Here is a 26,853-nt window from a genome sequence, read left to right on the forward strand (position 1 = left end):
TTTATACATAAAAAATAAAATGTATTTTTTTCATTTGTTTCCTTTGATTGAAAGTAGACTCTGTTCTCATACAATATATTCTGATGACAGTTTCCCCTCCTTCTATTTAACCCAGTTCTGCCCCCCCTTTTGGATGCACTCTTTCTGCCTGTCATTAGAAAAGAATGGTCTTCTAAGAGGTAACAACCAAATGTGACTGCTGTGGATTATGCTCATTGTTAATAAAAAGCTGATTGGCTGATGGCTGGGCAGGATAAGATTGAGCAGTAGAACCAGACTAGGAGAATTCTGGGAAGAGGAAGGGCAGAGTAAGGGAGTTACCAACAAACACAGAAAAGCAAGATGAGAATGCCATACTGAGAAAAGGTTTCAAGCCACGTGGCTAAATATTAAGAATTTTGGATTAATTTAAGTGTAAGAGTTAGTTAATGAAAAGCTTTAGCTATCAGCTGATCATTTCTGAAAAAACAAAAGCAAAAACAAACTCCTGAGTAGGAAATTTGGCTAATATGTGAATATAGACAGGACTCCCCCTAGGCCAATAGCCTCCTGATGCTTATCTGCAATGATTTCATGAAGGTTTAGGTTGATAGGTACTAGCTCATTTCATTGTGCAGGAAACCCTTTTTTTTTGGCTCTTTGGTGGAAATCTACCTTCAGGTAGATATGCTGACTATACACAATAGAGTCAACCTGGACCTGGGTTCCAGTCAAGATTCCTTTAAGTTGTTTGATTTTTAGATAAGGAGTGGATTTCAATTTCATGAAAATAGTTTTGTTTAATTTTGTTTCTCCTGCCCAGGGATAAAAGTGGACTCTGCTACCTGTAGCTTTCTCATAGAACACTTTTTATTTTTAAAATATTTAATTAATTTATGCATATATGTGTGAGTATTACACATATGTAGGTATGTAGTCTGTATGTATGTAGGTGTGTGTGTGTGTGTGTGTGTGTGTGTGTGTGTGTGTGTGTATGTATGTGTGTACACAGAGGCCAGGAGAGGGTATCAGGTATCATTCTCCATTACTTTCCATCTTGTTCCTTTGAAACAGGGATGTTTTCCTGAACCTTGGGTTTGAGTTTTCTCTGCTAGGCTAGAGTGATATAATAGCCAACCTTGAGTATGGAAGGCATTGGGAATGTTGGAATGCAAACTGTCCAGATGCTGAACACAGCCTTTTATCATTTTGATTTTAGTCCATGAACATGGTTGAACATGTGTCCTTGTGGTAAGATTGAGCATTCCTTGTGTATATGCCCAAGGCTGGTCAAATCTCTGTTGCTCCATGCTTTCTTCTCTACTGTAAGCTTTCTTAGCTATACTCTATATCTCTGTGTGGTTGACTCCAGCTAGCTTATACAGTGTTAATGTGTAAGAAAGAGTCCACATCTTTTGTTTTCTGTCATGGTCTCCTTTTCTTTTTATATTATTATTTTTATTCAGTGTATAAAATAGTAAGTTTCATTATGGTATTTTTGAATATCACTGTACTGTGATAATATTCATCCCCACCATTGTGGTCTTTTGAATGGGAATTGTTTCTAGGACACCAAGCCTGTTTTATATAGCATAGGAAATATGGATTATCTATCTATCTATCTATCTATCTATCTATCTATCTATCTATCTATCTATCATTATTTATTTACTTAGTTATTTGTGTGTGTAGGTGCACATGCATGGTGTGCATGTAGAAGTCAGAGGACAGCTTGTAGGAGTCTGTTCTCTCTCTCTACCATGTGGGTTTCCAGGATCAAACTCAGGTCTTCAGATTTAGTGATAAGATTTTATCCTTCTGTGCCATCTTACCAGTCCTTGGAGAGATTTTTTTTCTTGCCAGTATAATCATTTATTCATTTTCAGGGCATACCCTTCACTATATAGTCATAAACTTCTTTACGTTTTAGTATTTTTGTCCATGTTTTCTTTTTGTTTAAATTTACATTTTTTATTTTTTTGGAGAATTTCATATATGAGTCATATATTTACATCCTTTCCACCCTCCCTCTTCCCACTCCAAGTCCTCCTATGTCCGTCCCCTTTCCACTCCCTCAAATTCAAAAATCATAGCCTCCTTTTTTACATCATATGTAACATATATATTGCTACATATATGCGTATGTAACCTACTGAGTCCATTTAATGTTGCTCCTAAGTACTGTGTTTAGGTCTGACTACACTTAGGTGGGTAATCCAGCAGGAGCATAATCCCTAGGGGACACTGATTTTCCTCGGAGGAGCCACAGATTGCCTGTAATTCTTCATCTAGGGTTGAGATTTTATGGATGAATATTTCCCTGGCATGTCTAGAAGACACTGTCTTGAAATGGGCATGGGATGTATATTTAGAGTCATCTATTCCTCATCCCCAGCTACATACAACTAGGATAATTATAACAGGGGTTCTTTGGATACATGCTTTTCTTGGTTAGTTGGAGAAAATCTTTTCAGATAGGCAATTTACTTAAATATTGCAAAGAATACAACTACTTGTTGGGAGCATGATGGTCCTTGTGGCCACAGATCTCCAGGAAAACCGGGAATGTTAAGCACACATGATAGTATTTCCAATGGAAGAGACATATAACCTGTTTTTCCAGAAGGCTGTGATTAACAGCCTGGTGATCTGTGTTATCGGTTGAGCCAGGCCATATCGAGCTCCTACAACCAGGACTGGAGGTTGGCTAGTAATCTAAATGATCCCTGTATAGCCAGGGGCTCCCCCAAGCTTCCACAACCAGGACATGAGATATCTAATAGTCTGAATGACCCTTGCTTGAGATAGGATCTGTCACTGGCCTGGAGCTTGCCAAAAAGGCTGAGCTGCCTGACCAGGGAGCCCTAGTGATTCTTTTGTCTTCACCTCCCTAGTATTGGGATTACAAACACATGTACTAAGATCAATCCACATGAGTCTATTTAATGGGTAATAGGGATTTATTAAGACATAAATTGAAGAAATACCCTCACAAATACAGAACTGAGTAAACAGCTGAAGTTGTCTTCTGTTCTGACTGGGAGCGAATCCACTTGGCAGTCTGATCAGACCAGAAAGCATGCAGCAGGGAGAAGGGACTCGTGACCCCTCTCCCTTTCCTTTTAAGAGCCCTATAGTCCAAGGTCATAGGTAGAGCAAATACCACTACATTTATCCTTTTTGTCTAAATAAGAAGGTTCTAAACGTAATGCAAACTATACACAATAAGAATGATTATCAAGTATTGTCCAGGAAAAACAAAGGGTAATAACTTAAACAAAAATGGAACTACAAACCACAAGAACAACATCAAACAAGAAACACATGCTCAATGTCCCGAAATGTCCAGATCATAGGTAAATGGCAAATTACTGAGATTAATCCAATAGCTGTCCTATCCTGAAGATGCTAACTTTAATACTTAATATGTTCAAGCTAAGATACGAGAAGATTGTAACTGTAACTATCTAGTCTTCAACTCCATCAAAGACCTGAGAAGAAACATAATAATACCTGAGAAAACAGAAAATGCAAGCAAACAATTTCTGAAAATCTTTCGAGAATAGACAGAGACAGCTGGCAGCCTGGACAATCACCAAAAGTTTCTCAGCATCATTGGGACATTCAATTTGGCTACAGGCCTAAAATATCTGGCAGACCATTTTCAGAAGCAGGAGTTTTGAAAGACCATATTACTCTGTCTTGGCAAGGTTCAGTAGTTGCTTTTCCTTGTGTCCTGCTCATCTAGAAAATACAGTGTTCATACTGTCAGCAGTCAAGGCAAGGGAAGTTATTTGCCCTGCAGGTAATTTTGTGGCAACAAGAAGACAAACTTCCAAACAGAAGTGTCTTAGAAGCCCAACATTCTCTCAGGATCAGATCAGTGCTGCCAGGAGCAATCATGTCTCACATCAACAGAATTCTGAGTTATCAAAACATTTAAATGCCATATTCTTTAGGTCTTTGAAGTGTTTGAAGATTACCTATCCATCTGACATATGTTTCTGTAAATCTGGAGAATCTAACAACTATAGAAATGACAAGCATGGGTGACTATAATTCTGTAATTCTTATCTACCTAAATAACCTAAGGAATAGGGCTTCACATTAACAAGGTAAACAGTCTGTAAGCAGATGTACTGTATGAGGACAATGACCTCAAAATTGTGACAATACATAAAATATCTTAAACAGAGGTAGAAATGTATGGTGCAATATGTAATATGACAACAATATCCTTAATATGTATCAATATACAAAATATCCTAAATAAAGGTTGAACACACATATAGTATGACAAATATAATTTTACATTTGTATCAATATACAAAATATTTCAAATAGGAGTAGAAATATATGCACAATGAAACAAATATAGTTTTGTATTTGTAACAATATACAAATTATCTTAAATAGGGATGTAAGAATAGTTCACATTTGTGTCAATTATACAAGATTCCATATCAGTGCAAATTATCCAAGGCTGATAGTTTGCTAAATCAGTTTACTAGTAGATACAATAATCTATCTTAATATACTATACCTATCTGTGGAGGCCCACAAAGGTTTCCTAGTGAGATCTGAACTTGCTTTACCCAGCAGAGCTGCATTAGAGGATTGCTTGGCCATGTGCATGGTTGCCAAGTGATTGGAAAGGGTCTACACTTGGCTGTTCTGTGGGAGGTCTTTTGCTCCACCCCTTGGCATTCCTATAAATAGTCCTTTATAAGAGACAGAAGGGCCCAGTGGATTAGGATCCAGGCCCTCCCAAGGCTATCCTATGTTTCTATCTGTTTCTCTCCCCTCTATCCTTCTAAGTCTCTTATTCCTCTCTCCTCAAGAGTATCCTGGGGTAAATGTGGGAGCCAATCTCCCAGTTGGTGTCCCACGGATGGTGCCTGGAACAGGACCCAGAGACTTGGTGAAAGGAGTGTCAGGGGTGTTGCCGGTGTAAGGCATGCTGTTAAAGAAATGATAAAGGTGATGATATTTTATTCTCAGGAGTCAAGTTAGGTGGTGGAATGCCGAAGTTGAAAAGTGAGACTGCAGTGTTTATTTCTCTCTATCAGATTTCTTTCTTTTTCTCTCTCTTAGTTTCTATAGGAAAATAGTGTAGGAAAAAATTTAGAGTAAGGTAGAAAATAGAAACATTGGGTTAGGAATATAGTTTTAAGAAAAAAATTAGGATAAGATAAGCAACAAGACAGAGGAACTATGTCCTTGATTTTCTAACTATGGAGCTATGAATGCAAAATCCTGGGGAAGAATCAGAAATATCTATCAAAGATGAAAGAAAATGGGCAGAAAATGGAAGCTTTTGGCCTGTGAACAGCTCAATTCTAAGTCCCAAGCAGCAGAGGAAAGAATTTTCCCTGAGACAGATACAGATGAAACAAAATTCTCTGCTCTGCCAGCAAATGCCATTATAACACCCTACCATCAAAATTAGTTTCCATTTGGCCATGAAGCCAAGGAGAAGAGAGGTCTTAGGAAAAACTTACCAATCTCTCTCTCTAAAAAACTAGAAGCTCTTCAGGTCTTTCTCTGATTTTTTTTTCTCTTTCTGTAAGGACAAAATTTTAACTCACCTGGAAACAACATCTATTAGTATGGGAAAATCACCTGTAATTGCTCTAAGAAAAAACAAAAAAACCTTTTGGAACAGGGCAAATCCTCTTTGCTATTCCTGTCTCTCCTTCCAGCCAGTATTAGAAAAACAGCAGCCAGAGTTCCCTGTGGCTAGAGCCTAGCAAGAAAGTGCAGACCAAAAACCAAAGGAGGGACAACTTCCCCCAAGGTGAAGCCGCACCAGAGGTGCGGAAGGTCTGCTGGCATTGAGGAAGCAGTGGAAGCTTGGAAATCCTCCCTGCAATGAGGAGCGCAGGGCTTGAGTTCCCAACAATCTTTTTGAAAAGGCTGAAAAGACTTCTATTTTAACTACTTTCATTTTCTTTCACTGACCCAGTAAGGTAGAAGAGCAAGCCCTGAGGGGTTTTTGCTTCGGGCACCAAAATGCCTGTCTGAAGTGCAGCAGACAGATGTAACCAGCTCTGGAAAAAGTGGCAGGTGAAAATTCTGATTAGAGAGGTACACCTGTCAAATGGTAACTCAGGTGTCCTAATGTAAGCTTAGGGAAGAAAACAATCTCCCGTGGTAAAAGCAAAAGCACGTATACAGACAGTGTGAATGAAACTGGGATAGTAATGGCCACCATTGACTGCAGCTGTGTTTTCTCCCAGACCCCAAAAGGCAACCTGGGAAATGTAGTTTGAAAAGTAACTTTGGCAATGGAGTGACTATATAGAGAAAGGTATCGTGGAAAATGTAGTCCATAACATAACATCGTGACGCTATAGAGAAAGGCAGCCTGAGAAAAGCTTGTTGGTTGTCTGAGTTTGGTGAGGTGTGTGGAACAAAGAAATGTCAGCTCTAATAATACCGTAGCTACTAACGTTTTTCCAGAAAAGCTGGAATGAAATGGAACCTGGAGCCACACCAGTTCTGTATCAATGCAGGCTCCTTTAAAAATAGCTGCACAGGAAGTTTTTTCTAAGAGCTTTATGGCAGTTCAGTATGGTAATTTCATCCTCGCCCTGAGGCGAGGCTTTTTGGTAGAGTAACTTCATTTCAGCAACATTTGTTTGAATTGTGTCACTCAAGGGAGCTGTAATGAGTTTGGGCAAAGGGACAGACGGGCCCCTAGCTAGAAACCTTCTGCTACTGAGCACATTTCTGCCAGTTCCAGAATGGCTGAGAGAGCCTGAGGGGAAAGGTGACTTTGGGGGAATGTCATTGTTCCAAGTGTTACAGCCATTAGCAGCAAGTGTTACAGCCCCTTAGCAATGACATTCACTGAATTCCGGGATCTAGAGAAGCTGGAGCCATTGATAAATCAGCTTCTGACTTCAAACTGTCAGGAAAACTTTCAGAAGGATATTAAAGATGACCATGAACTCTGAACTTTCAGAAATAAAGCAGTGCTGAGTTCACTTATAATTTTTACTATGATAACTTATGATTTGTGTACTCTCTGTCTTGTTGAAAGAAAAAAGTTAGTTCTGTTAAGAGATTCTTTCTAGATGTTTGCTATAGAGTTTGCTTTTGAATGCAAGTTAGTTTTGTTAAGAGATCTCTTCTAGATATGTGCTAAAATAGTTCCTACTGTGGGATGTTCTGTATGTCAAATGTGTTGCTCTGATTGGTTAATAAAACACTGATTGGCCAGTAGCCAGGCAGGAGGAAGTATAGGCGGGACAAGGAGGAGAAGAATTCTGGGAAGTAGAAGGCTGAGTCAGAGAGACACTGCCATCCACTGCCATGACAAACAGCATGTGAAGATGCTGGTAAGCCACTAGCCACGTAGCAAGGTATAGATTAATAGAAATGGGCTAATTTAAGATATAAGAACAGCTAGCAAGAAGCCTGCCACAGCCATACAGTTTGTAAGCAATATAAGTCTTTGTGTTTACTTGGTTGGGTCTGAGCGGCTGTGGGACTGGCGGGTGACAGAGATTTGTCCTGACTGTGGGCCAGGCAGGAAAATTCTATCTACAAGTTCCATAGAGTTTCCTTTCAAAATAAACATGTAAAAAGTGTAATTATTGAATGTAAAAAGTGTAAATGTAGAATGTAAGTAAGTTTGTAAAAAGTGTATAGTGAAGTTCATACTAGAATTATATTTATTACTCCATCAATATCTATCTAGTCCAGACGAATTGGCTAACATTAATTTTTTTTTTTTTTTTTTTGGTTTTTCGAGACAGGGTTTCTCTGTGTAGCTTTGCGCCTTTCCTGGAACTCGCTTTGGAGACCAGGCTGGCCTCGAACTCACAGAGATCCGCCTGCCTCTGCCTCCCGAGTGCTGGGATTAAAGGCGTGCGCCACCACCGCCCGGCAACATTAATTTTTAAAGGATAAACCAAATTAATGACATTAGAAGCATCTCAAAGTTTTTATTACTCTTTTATCTTCAGATATATTTGAATGCTTTTTTGATAGCTTAAAATATAATTTTATGATTTTAGTAGCCCCTGGAAAACTCAAGTGAAGGTGTCATAATTAGGGGAGCCTTTCTGTCTTCTTCCTGGAAGTTTCCACTCCTTCTGTTTCTGTTTAGAAAGGGGTAGGCCTCCCACAAAGGTATAAGCTTCCCACAATCAAGTTAGTTTGTAAAAATATCTTTATAATTAGCATGGGTTTTTGTTTACTTGAGTGGATACTTTGAAGTGTTTTGAAATGACTGTTTTCTCCTGGGAATCAAAATAGTCTCTTGAAAATTTTATTGAACATCTGTTAGGAGAAAGTTTTGATCCAGGAAAAGGGCTTGGTGCAGCTAAGACTGCTGTAATCACCTTAGACCTATTCCAATAAGGATATTCCATCTTTATTATCCTCTACTCCTTTACTGGGAGGTGTGGCAGCTGTGGAGATCACTGTGGATGTTTGCAAGCTCTTAGTAGGGGCTTGGGCCAGAGGTGAGTTAAGCTCTGTACCCCCTCTTGCCAGAGGTTGGTAGCCAAAGACAGGCAACATTCTTCTTGATAACTTCCTGAATGTATGAATGTAAAATTAATCAAGAAAGATGACCTAAGACAGGCAAGTCTATCTGCGGGGTCTGGGGAGCTCTCTTTTATATCAAGAAGGGGGAATTGTGGAGGCCCACAAAGGTTTCCTAGTGAGATCTGAACTTGCTTTACCCAGCAGAGCTGCATTAGAGGATTGCTTGACAATGTGCATGGTTCCAGGTGATTGGAAAGGGTCTGCATTTGGCTGTCCTGTGGGAGGTCTTTTGCTCCACCCCTTGGCATTCCTATAAATAGCCCTTTATAAGAGACAAAAGGGCCAGTGGATTAGGATCCAGGCCCTCCCAAGGCTATCTTGTGTTTCTATCTGTTTTTCTCCCCTCTATCCTTCTATCTAAATCTCTTATCCTTCTCTCCTCAAGAGTACCCTGGGGTAAAATGTGGGAGCCCGTCTCCCAGCTGGTCTCCACACCTATCCATATCCCTTTTTCTTTTAAAAAGGACAATACTGAGTGTAAATTTTATTATTCCACCTCCCAACTCTACAACCATCCATCCATAACCTTGAGAAAAATGAAACCTTCGGGAGAGGGGTGTTGTTTCCTTAGAACTGCTTCCTGTTATTCAGGGCTCAATGGTATCTCTGTGGGGTCCTGTAAGAAAGCTTAGATAGTTAGGTCTCAAAAGGACGAGCTACAGAGTTTGCAGCCAGTCTCAGAGTAATGGGTAAGATTGTCTGAGATTCTGGCTAAAAGTATAGTATGATGGACCGTCTCATCTTGGAATTGTCCTAAAGAATTATCAGTCCAAGGCTGATCATTGAGTAATGTTCTTAGGTACAAGGACATATTTCTGGACTAAGTAGAGTCATTTTTGTGGGGTCCCATCTTCCTTCTGGAGACTTCAGAGATGTCTGAAGTAGTGAGTGTGTTGCTTAATCCAGAAGATTGCTTTGATCTCCCCAAATCACTGGGGCTTTCCTTCTCCCTTACCAGAGTTGTAAATGGCAACTGACAGTCTGTTTTGAGAAGCCAGAAGTTTTATTTCATGAGTAACAATGGTGAGTACCCCAGGAAGTTTGTATTGTGCACTGTTTTTCCCCACAGTGGCTCTGTGGGTTTTTTTTTTAAAATCAGAAATAGAGTAGCATTGTTAACATCCACTTTTCTTGGCATAGATTTGAAATGAAATGAGAAAAAAAAAAAACCTCATCCTTTGGTCACATGCAGCAGAAGATCCTCCTCAGTATTGGGTGAAGTTGGCTGTGATGTGCTCATAGTTGGAGGGAACATAGTAAGCAACCCCTGGAAAGAGGCAAAGGATAACAAATGTCCATGGTGCATGTAAACTTCCCATTCCAAAACATCAGCCCGTTAAGCCTATTAAATTACCACGGGGAGAAGTGGGTAGAAATATGAATTTGGGATGTTTAAGGATTTCTTTTAAAATACTTTTATTATTGCTACTTATTTGTGTGTATGTGTGTAGGTGCATGCATGTGAAGGTCAGAGTTGATTCTCTCTTTCCATCATGTGGGTCCCAGGAATCAAACTCAGGTCACCAAGTCTGGTGTCAAATGTCTTGGCCAGCTCTTGCTAGCCCTGTTCATGGATTTCTTTCTTTCAAAAAGATTTATTAGGTGTGTGTGTGTGTGTGTGTGTGTGTGTGTGTGTGTGTGTGTGTGCCACATGTGTGAAGGTGCTGGTGGAAGCCAGAAGAGGAACTGTAATTACAGGCTTTTGTGAGTCATTTGATGTGGGTGCTGGGTCCTCTGCAAGAGCAGTAGGTGCTTTTAACTATGAAGCCATCTATCCAGTCCCTAGACAGGTGGAATGATTCCTTCTCTGTCTCTCTCCCTGTTTCTCCTCCACTTCTTCTTTTTGGTAAAGATATTTTATTTTCCTCTTGTATTTGTTTTTTTATCTTGCATGACAGATATCTATATATTTCTCTTTTTTAGCATTTAGGTTGCCATTTTATGGATCTTGTCTTTGGGGGTAACCCCTTAAGATGTGCCAGTCTCTTTTCTCTCATGTCGAAAATTTTGTTAAATATTTTCTCTGAAATGCTGTTATCTTTAATAAAAAAAAGAAAATGATACCTACTTTATCAATTGATGGGGAGGGTGGCTTTTGGGTTTTTCTCAAAGTTATGGATAATTGTCATCTTAGGAGGTTGATAACAAGTTGTTACAGGGTTTGGGGCAGAACAATAGAGATTAAATTCAAGGACCTTGTTTGGAATAGAAAAAAATGGGGTAGAAATGATAAGACCAAAGGTAGACTATCAGTTTTAAATAATATACATTGATATGGAATCTTGTATATTGATATAAAGTCAAAATTATTTTTGTTATACTGTATATATATATTTATATTTTTGTCTAAGTATCTTAGACAAAAATTCAAAATTATTTGGTTATATTGTATATATGTTTCTTCCATTTAAGATATTTTTGTATCTTTAATTTTGTAAAATTAATTTTGTTACAGTGTATCTTCTTTCAATTTTGTATATTAATGCAAATTAAGGTTATTTTGTCATTGCATTTTACATTTCTACCTCTGGTTATGATATTTTTGTATATTGTCACAATTGCAAATTTATTGTCTTTATACAGTACCTCTGTTTCTATTTTAGCATAAAGTATTACCTCTGCACCTTGTTTATTTTTATATGTGAAGCTTTAGTCCTTAAAGTATAAAATAAAAATAAAAGTTACAGGTTAATAGTAAAAAAAAAAAAAAAAAAAAAAAAAAAAAAAAAAGATGTATCTGGCACATAGGAATCATACAATAAATAGCTCAAATTAAAGTATTCAAGGGAGAATCTCACTTATTTTTGGAAGATTTTGTAAGAAATAGGAGGGGCAGTAGGCTGAGAATCTTTCAAGCCAATAATGATAGATGATATTGATAGCTTTTATCTTTTAGGTGTTCAGGCAGCAGGAAATATGATAGTTTCATGCCCAAATGTTTTTGAATCTGCTATCTTTACTTTTACTGTCCTTGCTCCCAGAGAAGGGAAGTAATTGGCAGACAAGGGGAATAATCCCTTTAAAATTTCAGAATGATTTCTTGAGATCAAGGTGGTGGGAGAAATGACAATAATAACAGTGTTTTGAACCCATAATCTGCAAAAGATATTGTAGTTAATATTTGTAATCAATTTTTCTAATCCTAACAACAACCCAAGGAGTGGCATTTCCATTTTATAGCTATAGAGACTGATTCCTTATTTGTCTAATGTAGATTATAACTATGAGAAGAACTTTCTGCAAAGCCTGTTGCTGCAGCTCATGAATTCTGACTGGCCAGTTTTTCCTAACTCCATGGTAGATGACAAGCAAAACATCTCTCCCATGGTGAAACTGGAGGATGGAGCCTTCAGGATACAACACTGGCCTCCTGTGACTCTGTTTGGATTTACAGTCCTCTTCATGGTAACAATGTCAGGTCAACATGATCCTTAGACAAAAGCATGTCTCAGTGCTCTCTTTAAGTGGGAAGATGTTTCAGCATTTATGCAAAACTTTCAGAAAAATTAAGATTTTGCTGGAATCTGAGTTTCACTCTAGCTATATTTACCACATAAATGCCATGACAACATTCCTTCTTTGAGAGATTAAACAGATGGTGAGGGCTGAATTTTTGATGAATCTATGTTAGAAAGCTCACTTGTCCTAGAGTTTGGGAACCTGGACTTGGTTGTCTGTTCTGTTAAATTCTAGGCTCATGTTTCATACAGGTCACTTTGACATCTCATGGTGATGTGATATTATGAAAACTTTTGCTGGATTTTACCGCTAGAGTTAATAGCATAACTTGAGGGCACTTAAGACTTAAGACTGTTACCTTACTGAGTACTCAGCCTGTTTACTTAACCTACCTTTCTGAGAACAGTATAAGAATCAACATACTTGCCTTGAATTTCCCATGTAATCAACTTTTACAACCCAAGATAATGCATAGATGTAATATTAAGTTATTAAGTTATGTACTCTTCCATGCCTCTTACCCAGAACAATGCATGTGTATCATTTGCTGAAAGCAGCAAATACAGAAGTTGAAAGCAACTTCCTAAAATCTATCATAAAGTTTGAAAGCATCCATCTATGGAAATTGGTTTATAAACACTGATGTTTGTAGTACTGTTAAAGATTTCTGTAAAGTATCCCATTCTTTCCTCATGTGATACTCTGTGCTGTTCAATAAACACAGATCAAAGCCCTTTGTGAGGGACAGACACACAGACACACACAGACAGAGACACATCATGACAGATGCACACAGCACACACAGGCCAGGCAGACTGACAAGACAGTCTTCTTCAGGCAAGCACAGATTCAGAGTCATGCAACAGAAAGACAGAGGATGGAAGACACAGGTGTAATGAAGTAGAGAATTCAAATCTGGACTTGCTCTTGGCTAAGTGGTCCCAAGGGGGATATGCTTTCATTTCTTTACTTAATGCTATGCTGATGCATTATTGGTTACTTGGAGTTCATCACCAATGTATATAATTCATATCACATCTCATGGATTTAGTTACCTTCCTGTAAAAAGAGTCTCTAATAATTGTAGAGTATTTATGTAATGACTACATATGACATTCAGTTCCTATGTATATCCTTATCATAAACATGTACAGCATCACATTTATCAAGTACATTAATTAAAGAATTTGTAAATGTAGCCTTCCAAGTGGAAGAAAAACATATTCCTTTTCTTTCCTTACCTTCAGCCAAAGGTGTTTTGCCACTAAGGAACTGCCAGTATGTCTTGTGATTAACATTTTCAGCGATATTGTTGATAGAAAAGATAAGAAGGCCCCAAGATGTCATTCTGGTTTCAAATCTAAGAATAAAATGTAAATAGTTACCACCTTAGTTGAAGTCAGGCAACAGGAGGCAAGATGGAGGACAGATGTTCAAATGCTTTAAAGAGCAGATGCAAATAATATTCAAAAGAGAAAATGCAAATGAGTAATGAGTATAGAATCATGCCACTTAAAATGGAATTTCAATTAATAAAGGGGTTTTCTTTATATTTTTACTTGAGTAGGTTGATAGGTATTTCCATATTTAGATATTCATGTCTTATGGATACATTATTTAGAACAAACAATTCAGTTTGCACAATTTATTATGTGTTTGCCAGATTCCATGGGTTAATTTCTGTTTGGTATGGTGAAGACTCCAGACTAATGAGTCTCTTCATGTATGTACAATAAAACATTTCTACTCTTACATACATCTCCATGGCTCAGTTAGTGCCCAAGGTTCTCCTCTATAGAATATTACATGGCAATAAAAGGAACTGCCATCATAGAGGACAGTGGGCATGAGGATTGTTTGGGGATGTGTTCTATTATTGATCAACTTTAGCAATGTCCAAATTCTCAGAGTACTGTCTTCAAAGAAGCATGGTGTCTGGTGCCTTTGGCCTCCATAGGTACGTGCACTAACATGTGTATATGCATTCCTCACATAATTAAACATAAAATACATTTTAAAAAATTAAGGACTCAGATTTTAGAGAAACATATGCCAGCCAATGAATATGAAGAATCACAACTGTTTGTACCATCCATAGAAAAAAAGTCTACCAAATTATTAAATAACTGATTATATTGTGGTTGTGAAGGCAATTTATTCTTTATGTTTTTTTCTCTCCAAGTTTCTATTATGTATTGTGTGTCCTTTTCATATTTATAGACGGAAGAAAAATCAGGCAATATTAAATGCTAAACTTGTAAAGTATATCCAGAAGGTTTGGGCATCAAGTGTCCTCTTTTTCCCCCCATGAATTAGCATGGTCCCTTAACTACTAAACTGTGATCTCCCTATCTTCCTCTATTGCTTCCTCTTTTTGCAAACGGTTAACATTTCATTTAATTCTCCCCTAGGATTCATTTCCACATTCTACTCTTTCTTAACAGGACAGTGGGTAGAAACATGAATTTCAAAGACAGTCAAATCCATGCTTAGCTCTGAACTCTGTTAGTTACATGTTGCATGATCTTAAGGAGGGGAGGAGGAGGGAGGGAGGGAAACCTGGAGAGGGAGAGGGAAGAGAAGGGAGAGGGAGAGAGAATATATGGGAATTTGAGTTCATCTTGGGGGATGACAACATCACTTGCACCACTCACTTGAACATGGAGTTTTTGCGCTGCGCTTCTTCTAGGACAACAAGTAGCACAGATCCATTCCTCACACTAACTTCAATGGTCTTGTTGAAGAGCAGATCAACCCCCTTCAGCTGGTTGTTTATGGTGTATATGACGGTAATATTAGATGGTGAGGTGGGGACGGGGGTAGGATAGTCAGCTGGAGTTGGTGGCACTTCATGATCTGTGAGGAACAAAAAGGCAAAGTTTATTAAAGATTTTGGTGTTTGAGTGATGGATGCAAAAGTCAATGTTATTGGGAACTTATCCCAGAAAAGATTTCAAGAAAATAGTAACCTTTAGGTTATTTACACAGATACTTGGACAACCATTCCAGAATCCTGGCAAGGACTCCATGTTAGACTTGTGCTGTCACTGGGCAGCAGCATAAGGTATTTCACATGATGGCAGTGGATTTGCTTGAGTTTGACTCCTGTAGATTCGGCACTGAAGTCTATGAGGAGCTTATAGTTTCTTCCTGTCATATGAAACTAACTAGTGGATGCAAGCGGAAGTATTTGATAAGAATAAAAAGAATTGAAGGAGTTGATTTCAGACATTTTCTGGAGTGACAAAAGTTTTAGGAAGGCTCTTTATAGGCAATCTGAATTTTAAATATTTCAGTATTGTATTTGATTGGATACAAAAATGCTACAAAGTAACATGTTATGCTTCTACCTCATCCTGTTGGTGTTCTGTGAGTGTCAGGCTGTCATTATTATATCCTGAAGGCTTGTGTGAATTTCATTTGTGCCTTTTCAGCCCTTCAAATAAAATCAACAATTGGTTATTCATCTCCTCCTCTCCTTCTTCCTTCTCCTCTTCTTTTTGCCTTTGCGATGTAGATGATATTGATTCCTATTTAACACTGATTTCATTACTGTAAAGTCTGGAGTTTCATCTGCATGTCTGTCTCCTGACTTTGTAAAGAGCAGATGAGACATGTGTGATGTTTGGCAGTACAAAAGAGCAGATGAGACATGTGTGATGTTTGGCAGTACATTTGTCAAATGAATGAAGTTCCCTGTGTTGACCACAGGCCATCTACCTCCTTAAAGTAGGTGTTCGTATAAGGAACTGAATTCTTAAGCTAGGCCTTTTGGCTATGGGCTAGTACACATGCTTGGGGATTGGAGAGCATAGCTCTACCTATCTGGGATGAATTGACAAAACAATCTAATATTCCACTCAACATCAAGCCACATGCCATTGTACTTTAAGTAGCACCTTTATGTTATAAAAGGGGAAGCCATTGAAAAGTTCTTACCAGGACCACAATTTACTTGGGGCACATCTAGGTAAGTCTTGCCTTTCAAGGAGGGGAGAATTTGAGCAATGGACATGGGGTTTTCAAATTTCCCCTGCTTAATCTCATTGAGTATCATATCCATAGTCTTCTGGCAGTCCCATTTCTTGATAGGTTGCTCAGGTGTCACAGACAGAGCCTAGGAGAGAGGGGGCAGGCATGGGCAAGCAGAGAGAAAGAGAGGAAAGATTAGGTATGGCAGGAAGTTGGCTCTCAGGAGGGATGAACTTTATTGCTAATCATTATGATCTTCCAGAACCCAAACTGAAGCAGCACAAGGCCTTGCCCTCTTATGGCCTCCTCAGGTATTAGGCATGTATATGAAAAACACCCCATACACATAAATTAAAATAAAACAATTAAAAAAACAAACACTGACAAATGATTTTAAAAAATAGCCACTGAACAATTATTTAGTCAATGACTGGAGTCAGGAAATACAGCCAAGACTGCTGTATATGTGAATAGTTTTTAAATGTGGAACAAGAGTAACAAAGCAAACCACAGAAGGAGCTGCAGTCTAGGGCAGCTGGACTGGCACATGCGGTTTTTGATTTGTGTTGTCATGCACACCTTTTGGTGGACTTCTCCCAAAGCCCATGTCTATGTTAGGACTGTCAGTCAGTTTCCACTGCTGTGGAATGTTGTTCTGTACGCTGTGAATGTGTGTTGTTCTGATTGGTTGATCAATAAAATGCTGATTGGCCAGTAGCCAGGCAGAAAATATATGTGGGATAAGTAGACAAGAAGAATTCTGGGAAGAGGAAGGCTGAGTTAGGAGTTGCCAGCCAGACACAGAGGAAGCAAGATGACAAGGCAGAACTGAGAAAAGGTACCAAGTCATGTGGCTAAACATAGATAAGAATTATGGGTGAATTTAAGTGTAAGAGTTAGTCAGTAATAATGCTGAGCTAATGGCCAAGCAGTTATAATTAATATAAGCTTCTTAATGATTATTTTATAAGCAACTGAGGGATGGTGCAGCTGCGCAACACACAGGAAAACTTCTGACTACATTCCACAACCCTGGCCTTGGGATGGAATCATGTTCTGGGTTGCACTGGAGTTCTTGGGAACAGTGACTGGTGGATGCCTGCACCAATCACTCCTTCCCTGATACACCAATACTGAAAGAGAAAAATCATTTCTCTTGCTTGTACAGTTGGGACTGTATGAGTAAGCACCAAGCTGTCATTGACCATCTTAAATTCTACAGGTCAGGAGAGAATGAGTGAAACCATGGATGGTAGACAACTAATAGTGGTCTTTGATGTCATCATTTGATCTTTTTATTATGGTTTTTCTTGAAACCACTTCATCTGGCCTTGGACACACCTAGGAAAGTGAAATATTAAATTGGCATTTTTAAAATTGGGCTTCTGTAACTGGAAAAATGAGTCTGGATTATTATACCAAGCAATTCACTTATTCTTGCCTAGATTTCTATCTTTGGGGCAAATTAGAAAGTATAAATCCTGCTTGTCTTTGGAGGGGGTATCATCGCTTCTCGGCCTTTTGGCTAAGATCAAGTGTGGAGGGGGTATCATTTGAGAGTCCAGTGTGCAAGTGTGGAAAAGCATTTTGCAAGGCATGATGTGGAAACTCATTGCATCCTCCCTTCCTTTACAGTTACGTTAACTAGAGCCACCAAGTATGGTAGTTGAGCTTTGTTGGCTAATGACACATTTGCATGAAGCTGGAAGAGAAAATGGGAGAAGGTGGAGGGGAGTCAGAGATAGTTGTTTCAGCTAGGGAGAGCAGTTGTGGCACCTGGACATTTGTGACAGGTATGGTCACACCATTAACTTTGACAAATGAAGACCTTAGCTCTCCCTTGAGGCCACTTTAGAAGGCAGTTTGGTCTAAGAGGCACCAGGTAGTTAGTCCTCAGCAGGCAGGTAGGGAGGAGTTATGTTTCTTAAGTGACAAGAAATCTACATGGTAAGTGGTATCTGGATGTGGATGAGGTCTTACCCTTTGATAGGAAAAGCTTTTATTCTCAGATATAATCTACCAGAGTGTACTAGAAAGTGATGAAATCCCAAATAGAAGTTCTAAGCCAAATCAGCAAAGTAAACAGTTCTGCATCTGGCACTAAAGCAATCAAACTCGTTAGACAAGGTTAAGCACGTGACCCGGCCTGCCAAACCCAGTCTTAACCTCATTCTTTCAGGCTGCCTGCTTTCCACAGGAATTTCTAGACATGAGTTCTGGGGATGCTTTTGTATGGGTCAGCTGTGGGAAAAATGTTTTGTTTCGTGACAAAAGCTGACTTTGCTCTTAGTCACCTCCACATATGGTATTTTGGGCTGGTGATTTGTCTTCACTCTTATGTTTGACACTGACTATTACATGTGCTGTTTGGACTCTTCCCTAATTTTTAGTCTGTGGAGGTTACCAACACCACACTCTGTCTCTCTCTCTCTCTCTTTTTTTAGGAGATGATTTCCTTCTAATAGTAACTGAGAGCTACATAATATTATACTTCCCAGGGGCTCAGGAAAGAAAACTACAAAGGGCGAGGAGTATTCTTGGAAAATAGAATCTCAGCACACCAAGCTCTTTAGTCCACTTGCTTTAATGCCACTGGGATAACATCCTATTTACACAGTTCTGTTCTTGTGCCTAGCTCCTTTCTTGCATGATTTCTCTCTATATCTACTGCTCCCTCTAAGTTCTATCTTAATTCTCTTGTCTTAATTCTGCCTCATCTAGGTCCTTTTCATCTTGTTCTTACCCAGCTAGTACTTACCCATCTGGTTCTTCCTCATCTTCCATCTCGTCCACACATTCTCTATTTTCATAATCCTCCTTATCTCTCTCAGTTCTCTGCCTCTGAGTTCTCTACGTTCCTCCCAAGTCTCCCAGGAATCCAGTTATAAACCCAAGCAATAGCAATCCTCTTGCAGAGCAAGGTCACCAGGCTTGAAGTCTTACTGGGTCATAAAGGCAGGTAAGAATTTTCCTCAGGCAGTGACCACCAGGCTTTATTTTACAATCCAAAATGGGAGTGCCAAAACAGGATGTCAATTGAGTGCTAGTGACCAGTTAGTATATCAAAAAGGGGATCTATGTGTTCTACATTCTGAGAAGTGATTAGGTAAGAAGTTAGGGGTCTATAAAGTTAGTAAGGCTGTAAGAAAGGAGGGTCCAAGCTAAATTGTGTAAAGTAATTACTTAAGGTCCACCTGACCTAGGTGGTGTCTCCTTGTGGAATTTACCTTAAGTCAGGAGACTAGCATATGGTGGTCTGGACTATTATTTCTGTTAGTCCTTGAATGTGGCTAAGGGAGAGATCTGATTCCAGTGCTGAAAGGGGAGAAACGGATGGGCTAAGGGGAAGGAAGCCTTTCCTGAGGCTGTTTCCAAATTCCTTGAATGTGTATGGCCAGAGAGTGATCAGTCCACACTGTTAGCAATTCTTAGGGAAAAACCAATTGGGAAAACTATGAAGGCACACATGATTTTCATAACAGAAGACAGCTGATATATAACAAACCAAATAACACCAAATGCTCCTCGGAATTTGGCTTCCTCTGAAGGAATTCTTTGATCCCTCAGGTAGTGGCTTTGCCATAACCAGCTGAGTTCTTATAATCTATTCCTTGATCCATAGGAGATATATCTGCTTACCATGGATGATTCCTGCTCTAGTGAACAGTGGCTAGAAGATGGCGATGGATTTGGGGCTGTCAAGGAGCATCTTTCCTAATTTAAGCCTGGAGATACGTGAGGGAGGCATAAAATGGGCTACAGACTTAGCTTCTTGCACTTGGCTCTACTATTTACTGGGTTATTTTTATTATTTATTTATTTATTTATTTATTTATTTATTTGTGTGTGTATGTTTGAGTCATCTTTAGATTACTTAGATTAATCATTTTAAATACAAACCAACTTTTTTATAGGTAAACATAAATGGGGGAAAAGGACACTTTCCTGGTAAGCTTGAAGCAGAAAATTCCATCAATAAGTTTTTTGAAGATCTGCTTTCAAATCAGTATGTATGCATCAAACTTTCAATAGTATATGACTGTTACTAGTAAACTGGTTATTATTGATAATAAACCCTCAAAATTCTTGATTTATTTGTTCCATATTTCCAAGAAAGGAGGATGAATTCTTTTAAGTTTGTCTTTACATTTTATCTATGAGCTAGCATATATCTGCATTTTGCTAGTGGAGAAACTGAAGCAAGGTAGTTCAGGAATTGACCCCAAATCACATTAGTTGGACTTTCCCAGGTGTGTTAGTAGACACAAAGTCCCTTGGTGCTACAGTTCAAGGTTATTATTCTGCTCTAGATTAGTAGCATATAGGATGGGTTTACCTGCATGGCAAGGCCGGTGCTGTAGATGTCTCCAATGATGCCATCAGCGTTGATTTTCGAGCTGATATTATCCACAAGAACCTTCAGTGCCTCACCAAACAGGTCTCTGTAATTTTCCTGAGAACCTACAGGAATCCTGTTGTACATGCAGGTCAGGGCCAAGGTTGCTACTGCTCCTGTGTCTGGAAGGCAGAGGGGAGGCAGATCCCACAGCCAATGTTCATCAGGTGCTTATTGTGATCTAGTGACAGGACCTCCTTTAGATCTTGGGACCACCTAAGGAACAGGACCTATACCTATCTTCATTTAAGAGATGAGGAAGTGGGAGTTCAGAGCAGTAAAGGAACTGCCCATGACCACACAGCCAGGAAGCAACAGGGTCAGGCTTTAAAATAAACTGGACAGCTGCAGACTTTGAAACTTTAAATAGTGTAAATGGCAGTATGCTCAATCCCACTTCTCTCATGTCAAGGTTGATCTTTTGAGATGTCAGCGTTCTGGAAGGCCCAGCTGTCACACCTCAGTGAAGGCATCTTGGTTTTCCCAGCACAGCAGCCTGAGTCTCTTCAGCATTTGTAGTTTATGACTGTTTTGCTCTGTCAGCATTCTGTGTCATGTGTGTGGTTCTGTGCATGCTTGGGCAGTGGGAACTTTGCATCCATCATAGCACCCAGCACAGAGAGACTTTTCATTATTTGCATGTGATAAACATGTGTGGGTCAAATGAGCAAGTTCTGACAAGACCAGAACAAGTAAAATGCCATCCAGATGGCAACTGTATGTCACTGCCCTTCTCACCTCATTTGAAAGTCTCATAGCTCCATTAAGAGTAACAGTGCTATGGACATCTGAAGACAAAGAGGTCCACCTCACTTACTGAACTGCCAGAGATGCCCCAACCATGTGTGAGGTTCCAGATGGAGAGGGATACCAGCCTGTTCTTGATCCCTGGGAAGGGCCCTAGACTGTATCTGCCTGCTTGTCTTGATAGTAAAAAGAAAAAGCTTACTGTTGAGGCCTGTGGAAGTGAGTGAAAGCCTGAGATGATATTGCTTAGAGAGAGGCAGAGGGTCATGACAGGGAGTCCATGCCAGGGGCCCCAACAGAGGAAAGATCATTACACACAGAAAGTTTAAGAAGGAAATAGCATCACAGTGGGAAAGGATTCCATTCATAAGCAGCCCAATGTGGGTAACACAAAAGGAGAAGAAGGTCCCTGTGTTGGCTTCAGAAAATAGCTGTTTCTAGAGGACATTTGGATGGAAAAAATGAGAAATATCTTGAAATATGCAGAATATGGGAGAATTGGTATACATTAATGGAGTGCAGGGTAGGGGTGATGTAAGACATCTATCTCCATTTTATTTGAAAATTACTTGTAACTTGTGTGACATGTTTATTGTCCCAGTGGAGGTCTGTCCTTAACTCACAAGTCCAACAAACATTTGTTCAATGTTTTTCATCCACCCCCACCTGCATGGCTCCCAGCTCTACCTCCATGGAAGGTTTTTCTCCTTTGCTTCCCCCTCCACCACTACCTCTCGTCTACTGTGACTCTGATACTCTCACCTCGGTCAGTGTCTGATGGCATCAACTTACCCACATTGAAGGGAGAAGACTCCCTCATCAGGGTCTTAGCAAAGCGCACTGCGATGGGTAAGGTTGCCTCTGAGTTCTTCTGGCACAGTGCGAGGATCGCCAGACTGGGCCCATAGAAGGCTGAGGCTTCAGCACCGGGGCCTCAGAAGACAATAGAGAACCATCCTTAGATTAACACTCACCACACTGGAGACGTTTTGAGTAGCATAGGCTGGAGCTTTTAAATAGAAATCACTAGAAAACCTGTCACCACAAAAAGAGACAGTATTGGCAAAGGATGACATCAGTGTTTCTCAGAATTAGAATGTCATCTGGCATCTGAAGACAAGAGGGATGTTGCTGACCCTGGGAGGATGGTGGCTGCCCAGTCCATGCCTGGGCAGTTGGCTTCTCTAGCTCATTTTGGCTGAGAACTGAGTGTCTCACTGGTGGGACTATCGGAGTATAGGCGGCCTTGTTTCTCTTCTCTGACTTTTCACTCTTCTCACTTCCATATTTTCCTTTCAAGGTTAAAAAAATCTCAGGAAGGACCCTGCCCTCCACTCTTCCCTCCCTCCCCACGAGGTCTTACTTGGAGACACCCAGTTCTCCATTTTATTTTGCAGAATGGATACTTTATTTCCAGGGTCTCGGCATGAGGAGGTGAGCGCCATAATGGTGAGGGCTATTTGCCCGCTTGTCAGGTCTATGGAAAAGAGAACAGAATTATGATGGTAGGCATTCTCAGGCAATGCGCCACCAAGGGCTAGATTGAGAGCTGCACTTGTTTTTTTTAAACTATGTATTTATTTTTATTATTTTTATTACTGTGTTCGTGTGTGTGTGTGTGTGTGTGTGTGTGTGTGTGTGTGTGTGTGTCTGTGCAAGCCACAACACAGATGTATGTGGAGGTCAAAAGGCATTTTTGTGGAGTCAGTTATTCCTCTTAACGTTATGTGAATTCTGGGGATCAAGCTCAGATGGGGAAGCCTGTGTAACAAGCTCCTTGACCCATGGAGCCCCCTCAGTAGCCCATCATTCAGCTGCTGCTCACTACCTCCTTTTAATATTTGAGACACTCTGTATCCCTGGCTGGCCCTGAACTCACTCCTGATGAGTGCTGGTGTTATAGGTGTATGTCACCATACACAGCATCTACCAGCCTTATATTCAAAACCTCAAATCCAGGATTTGGATTTTGCAGTAGTGCACTCACATCATTTTAAAACCTCTTTTTTTCCAAAGAAAGAAATATGGAAAGAAGTCTTTGAAGAAACATAGAATGTAGTGTTGTTTGTGTGACTCAGTGACTGCACAGTGAAGCTAATTATTTCTTATGTTTAATATATGCTAAGAAAAGAACCCATGCTGTCTGTTTAGAAAAGAAAGGAGAAAACCCATGAAAGTCAGTGGAGACTTAGAGGCAGAAAGTAAACCTTTGTCATACACCTATTGTTATTGTTTGTGTCCTTAGAGAGCAAGGTGAGTAAGTGGTATCCAGTGACTGTTCATAAGCAGCAAATTTGGAAGCAGAAGTGCCTGCTTTCTTCCCTGAGTCTGGAGCTCCCTGTGCATCCCTCCCCTCTCCCCTGACTCTTCCGATGTCACATATGTTTAGCTACAGATGTTCTTCTGCTGTGTAGGGAAAGGTGAGTGAATTGGGGTGGGCGATGACAGAGACCTGGGGTCCGGGGTGGCCTGTGTGATTCAGGCTTCGGGGAAGGGCTCCAGTGTCTAACCTGCACTGTCAGTGGCCATGAGCCTGTCAGTCAGGAGCTTCTGGGCCTCCAGATTGTAGGCACCGGCCAGGTTCATGGCAATCAGGATGCTGGGATTTGTGAAGTCTGACTTTGTCACCGACTTCTCCATGAGCACTTGTAGGCCATTGACCCAGGGCTGCTGTTCTGGGGGGACAGCTGAGAAAAGGAAAGCCACTTGCAACACCCCACCACTCATCCCTCATTGCCCCCATCCCTCATCCCTTTCCCAGAAGTGTCCTTCCTGTGTCTTCTAGGCCTTTTAGCAGAAGGCTTGAGAGATTTGAGGAGACAGAAGAGAAATGCAGAAAATATCAGCATTTTTCTTTAGAGGCTCATTAGTCCTTACATCTTCTCCAACAGTCTCTATCTTTAAAGTGATTTTTTTCATGTGCTAACTTTGAGCAGTACATCTCAGAAGTATTTAACATGATTTCTAACTATCCTATTAGTCACTGTTTTCTTTAGCATTCATTTCCCTCTACTCTTTCATGAAAAATATTGATGATTTGAGGCATAATCTGCTTATCAGATATTCATGCCTCCCATGTAGTCTTAGTTACCACTAAATATCTATCTTGTTCCAGCAGCCAGCATTTCTGCAATCATAATTCACGCTCTCTCCATAAAAAGTGTATGGACTTGACTCTCCAAGAATTATTCTGTGAAGTCATGAAAGATGGCTATGTCTCCATCCTTGACTTATGCCTACCTCTTCAGAACTCCTATAGTGATTGCTGTTCCACCCCTTTCTCATCAGTAGAACTGTGCCTGAGATCTCTGCCTCTCTGGAGGGAGACTGCTTCTTTGCCATTGGAATAATCACCATACTCACAGCAAGAGTTTTGGGTGCTGGTTCCTGCCACAGCCCAGAGAACATTTAGAAGGTAGAAGGTAATCCAAGCCATGCCACGCTGTCTTGTGCTGTCCACGTCTCCCTTTCCACGAACACTAGTATTTGCTAATGAGGTGTGCCTCAACCTTCTCTTGTTTCACTTATTTTTGTAGAACAATCTGCTCCAGACCCAGCCACTTTTAAATACCTATGCTGACCCCTCCTACCTTGATATGTCTCATTTCTATTTGCCCATCTCAGTTTACTTACTGTATAGGCCCTCCATGGTGTGTGAAGGTGACTTCTAAGCAGCAGAATGATGTAAGAACCTGAGGGCCAGGTAATGCAGCAAAATAATGAATATCTCTTGACAAATTCCCAAGTAATTACTGGTAGGATATTTGGCCAACATGTGAATATAGACAGGACTCCTCCTAGGCCAATAGCCTACTGATGCTTATCTGCAATGATTTTATGAATGTTTAGGTTGATAGTTACTAGTTCATTTCATTGTGCAGGACACCTTTTTTTTTTTTTGGCTCTTTGGTGGAAATCTACCTTCAGGTAGATATACTGACTATACACAATAGAGTCAACCTGGACCTGAATCCCAGTCAAGATTCCTTTAAGTTGTTTGATTTTTAGATAAGGAGTGGATTTCAATTTCATAGAAGTTGTTTTGTTTAATTTTGTTTCTCCTGCCCCGGGATAAAAGTGGACTCTGCTACCTGTAGCTTTCTCATAGAACACTTTTTATTTTTAAAATATTTAATTAATTTATGCATATGTGTGAGTATTACACATATGTAGGTATGTATATCTGTATGTACATACATGTTTGTTTGTGTGTACACAGAGGTCAGGAGTGGGTTATCAGATGTCATTCTCCTTCACTTTCCAATTTTTTCCTTTGAGACAGGGTTGTTTTCTTCAACCTTGGGTTTGGGTTTTCTTGGCAAGGCTGAAAGCTAGCCAGTCCCAGTGGTCCTTCTTTCCCTCTTCCCTGTGGGCATTTGTCAGGACACATCTTGTTATGTGCATACTGGGATGTGAACTCGGGTACGGATGATTTTGGACCCAGTGCTCTTAACCCCATGCCATCTCTACAACTCCAGTATTGTTTTTAAATGTCTTAGTTAGGGTTTCTGTTCCTGTGAAGAGACACCATGACCATGGCCACCCTTATAAAGGAAAACATTTAATTGCATGCCTTACAGTTCAGAGTTTCAGTTCATTATCATCATGGTGGGACATGGTGGCATGCAGGCAGACATGGTGCTGGAGAGGTAGCGGAGAGTTCTACATCTTGTGCAGGCAACAGGAAGTGGTCTGAGATACTGGCATGGCCTGAGAGTATATGAGACCTCAAAAGCCCCATGGGAAGAGATCATCATGCTCCAGTGTTGAATGAAGTGAGTCTATTAACACTCTCAAGGCTCTACAAGGTGCGGGCCTCCTTTGTAATCACATGTCTAACCATTTCTGTTGCCTATTCTGTTGCAGACACAGGTCAGTGCATATTTGAATGTAGTTAAAAAGAAAGTTCAAAGAGTCAGGCGGATCTCTGTGAGTTCGAGGCCAGCCTGGTCTCCAAAGCGAGTTCCAGGAAAGGCGCAAAGCTACACAGAGAAACCCTGTCTCGAAAAACCAAAAAAAGAAAGAAAGTTCAAGATGCCTACTGAGAGAGAAGAAAATAGAATAATCCTCAGAGATGGAGTGGAATTCACAGGATGAAGAGGATGGCAGAGTCGGGGGAATGGTTCTACAGTCCAAGTCAGTCTCCTGAGATCTCTGAACACTGGATTATTACTCATATTTTCAATTTCTTCTTGTAATTCGACTTTTAACTGGTCAATTAGGTAATGTTTAGTACACACACACACACACACACACACACACACACACACACACACGTATATATGGTACAAAATTAGTCTTACATGTTCCCAGAGCCAGTATAATCAAAGCAACCTGTCCCAAGCTTAAATACATCCCTGAAAAGGAAAGCATTCAGGTTTTACAGGGTCGCTGCTTCTCATTTATTTTTGCCTCCTGTCTTCTTTGAGACTCATTTTGCCTGTCACTTCTTTCTCTACCTTTACCGGTCTTTCATTGTTCTCATTATCCTCCAGGGGGGCTTTTTGTGAATGAACTGTATCATGACAGGTAGCTAACAGTCTTTTCATGATGCCATGGGATCTTTTGAGAATCATGTAGTACTTAGAAAAATGAAGAAAAAGAGAATAAATAAATGATAAAAATGTAGGATTTTTCTCTTTATGATAAGCAATAGCAATAAGTGAAATTTACTATCTGCCCTATAGAACATCAAATTTTTCAGTGTTTCATGCTTAGAATATCATTATAAGGATATAAGT

General features: G+C 39.9%; 2 protein-coding genes across 2 annotated transcripts in view; one reads left to right on the forward strand and one right to left on the reverse strand.

Moving 5' to 3' along the window:
- Oosp1 (oocyte secreted protein 1) overlaps positions 1-26,853 on the forward strand; it is a 106,335-nt gene that overhangs the window by 23,490 nt on the left and 55,992 nt on the right. The gene's annotated exons all lie outside the window — the stretch shown is intronic.
- On the reverse strand, positions 9,744-26,021 carry LOC128123929 (cobalamin binding intrinsic factor). The gene is made up of 9 exons (XM_052760198.1): positions 24,476-26,021; positions 23,623-23,799; positions 22,476-22,589; positions 21,905-22,045; positions 20,306-20,487; positions 15,937-16,114; positions 14,652-14,853; positions 13,239-13,357; positions 9,744-9,805 (listed from the first exon to the last, which is right to left on the reverse strand). The coding sequence occupies exons 1-9, from the start codon at positions 24,546-24,548 to the stop codon at positions 9,744-9,746; spliced, it is 1,248 nt and encodes a 415-aa protein (XP_052616158.1). The 5' UTR covers positions 24,549-26,021.

This window comes from Peromyscus californicus, unplaced genomic scaffold (genome assembly GCF_007827085.1).
Source record: "Peromyscus californicus insignis strain IS unplaced genomic scaffold, ASM782708v3 Scaffold_4__1_contigs__length_199733344, whole genome shotgun sequence".
Taxonomy (NCBI): domain Eukaryota; kingdom Metazoa; phylum Chordata; class Mammalia; order Rodentia; family Cricetidae; genus Peromyscus; species Peromyscus californicus.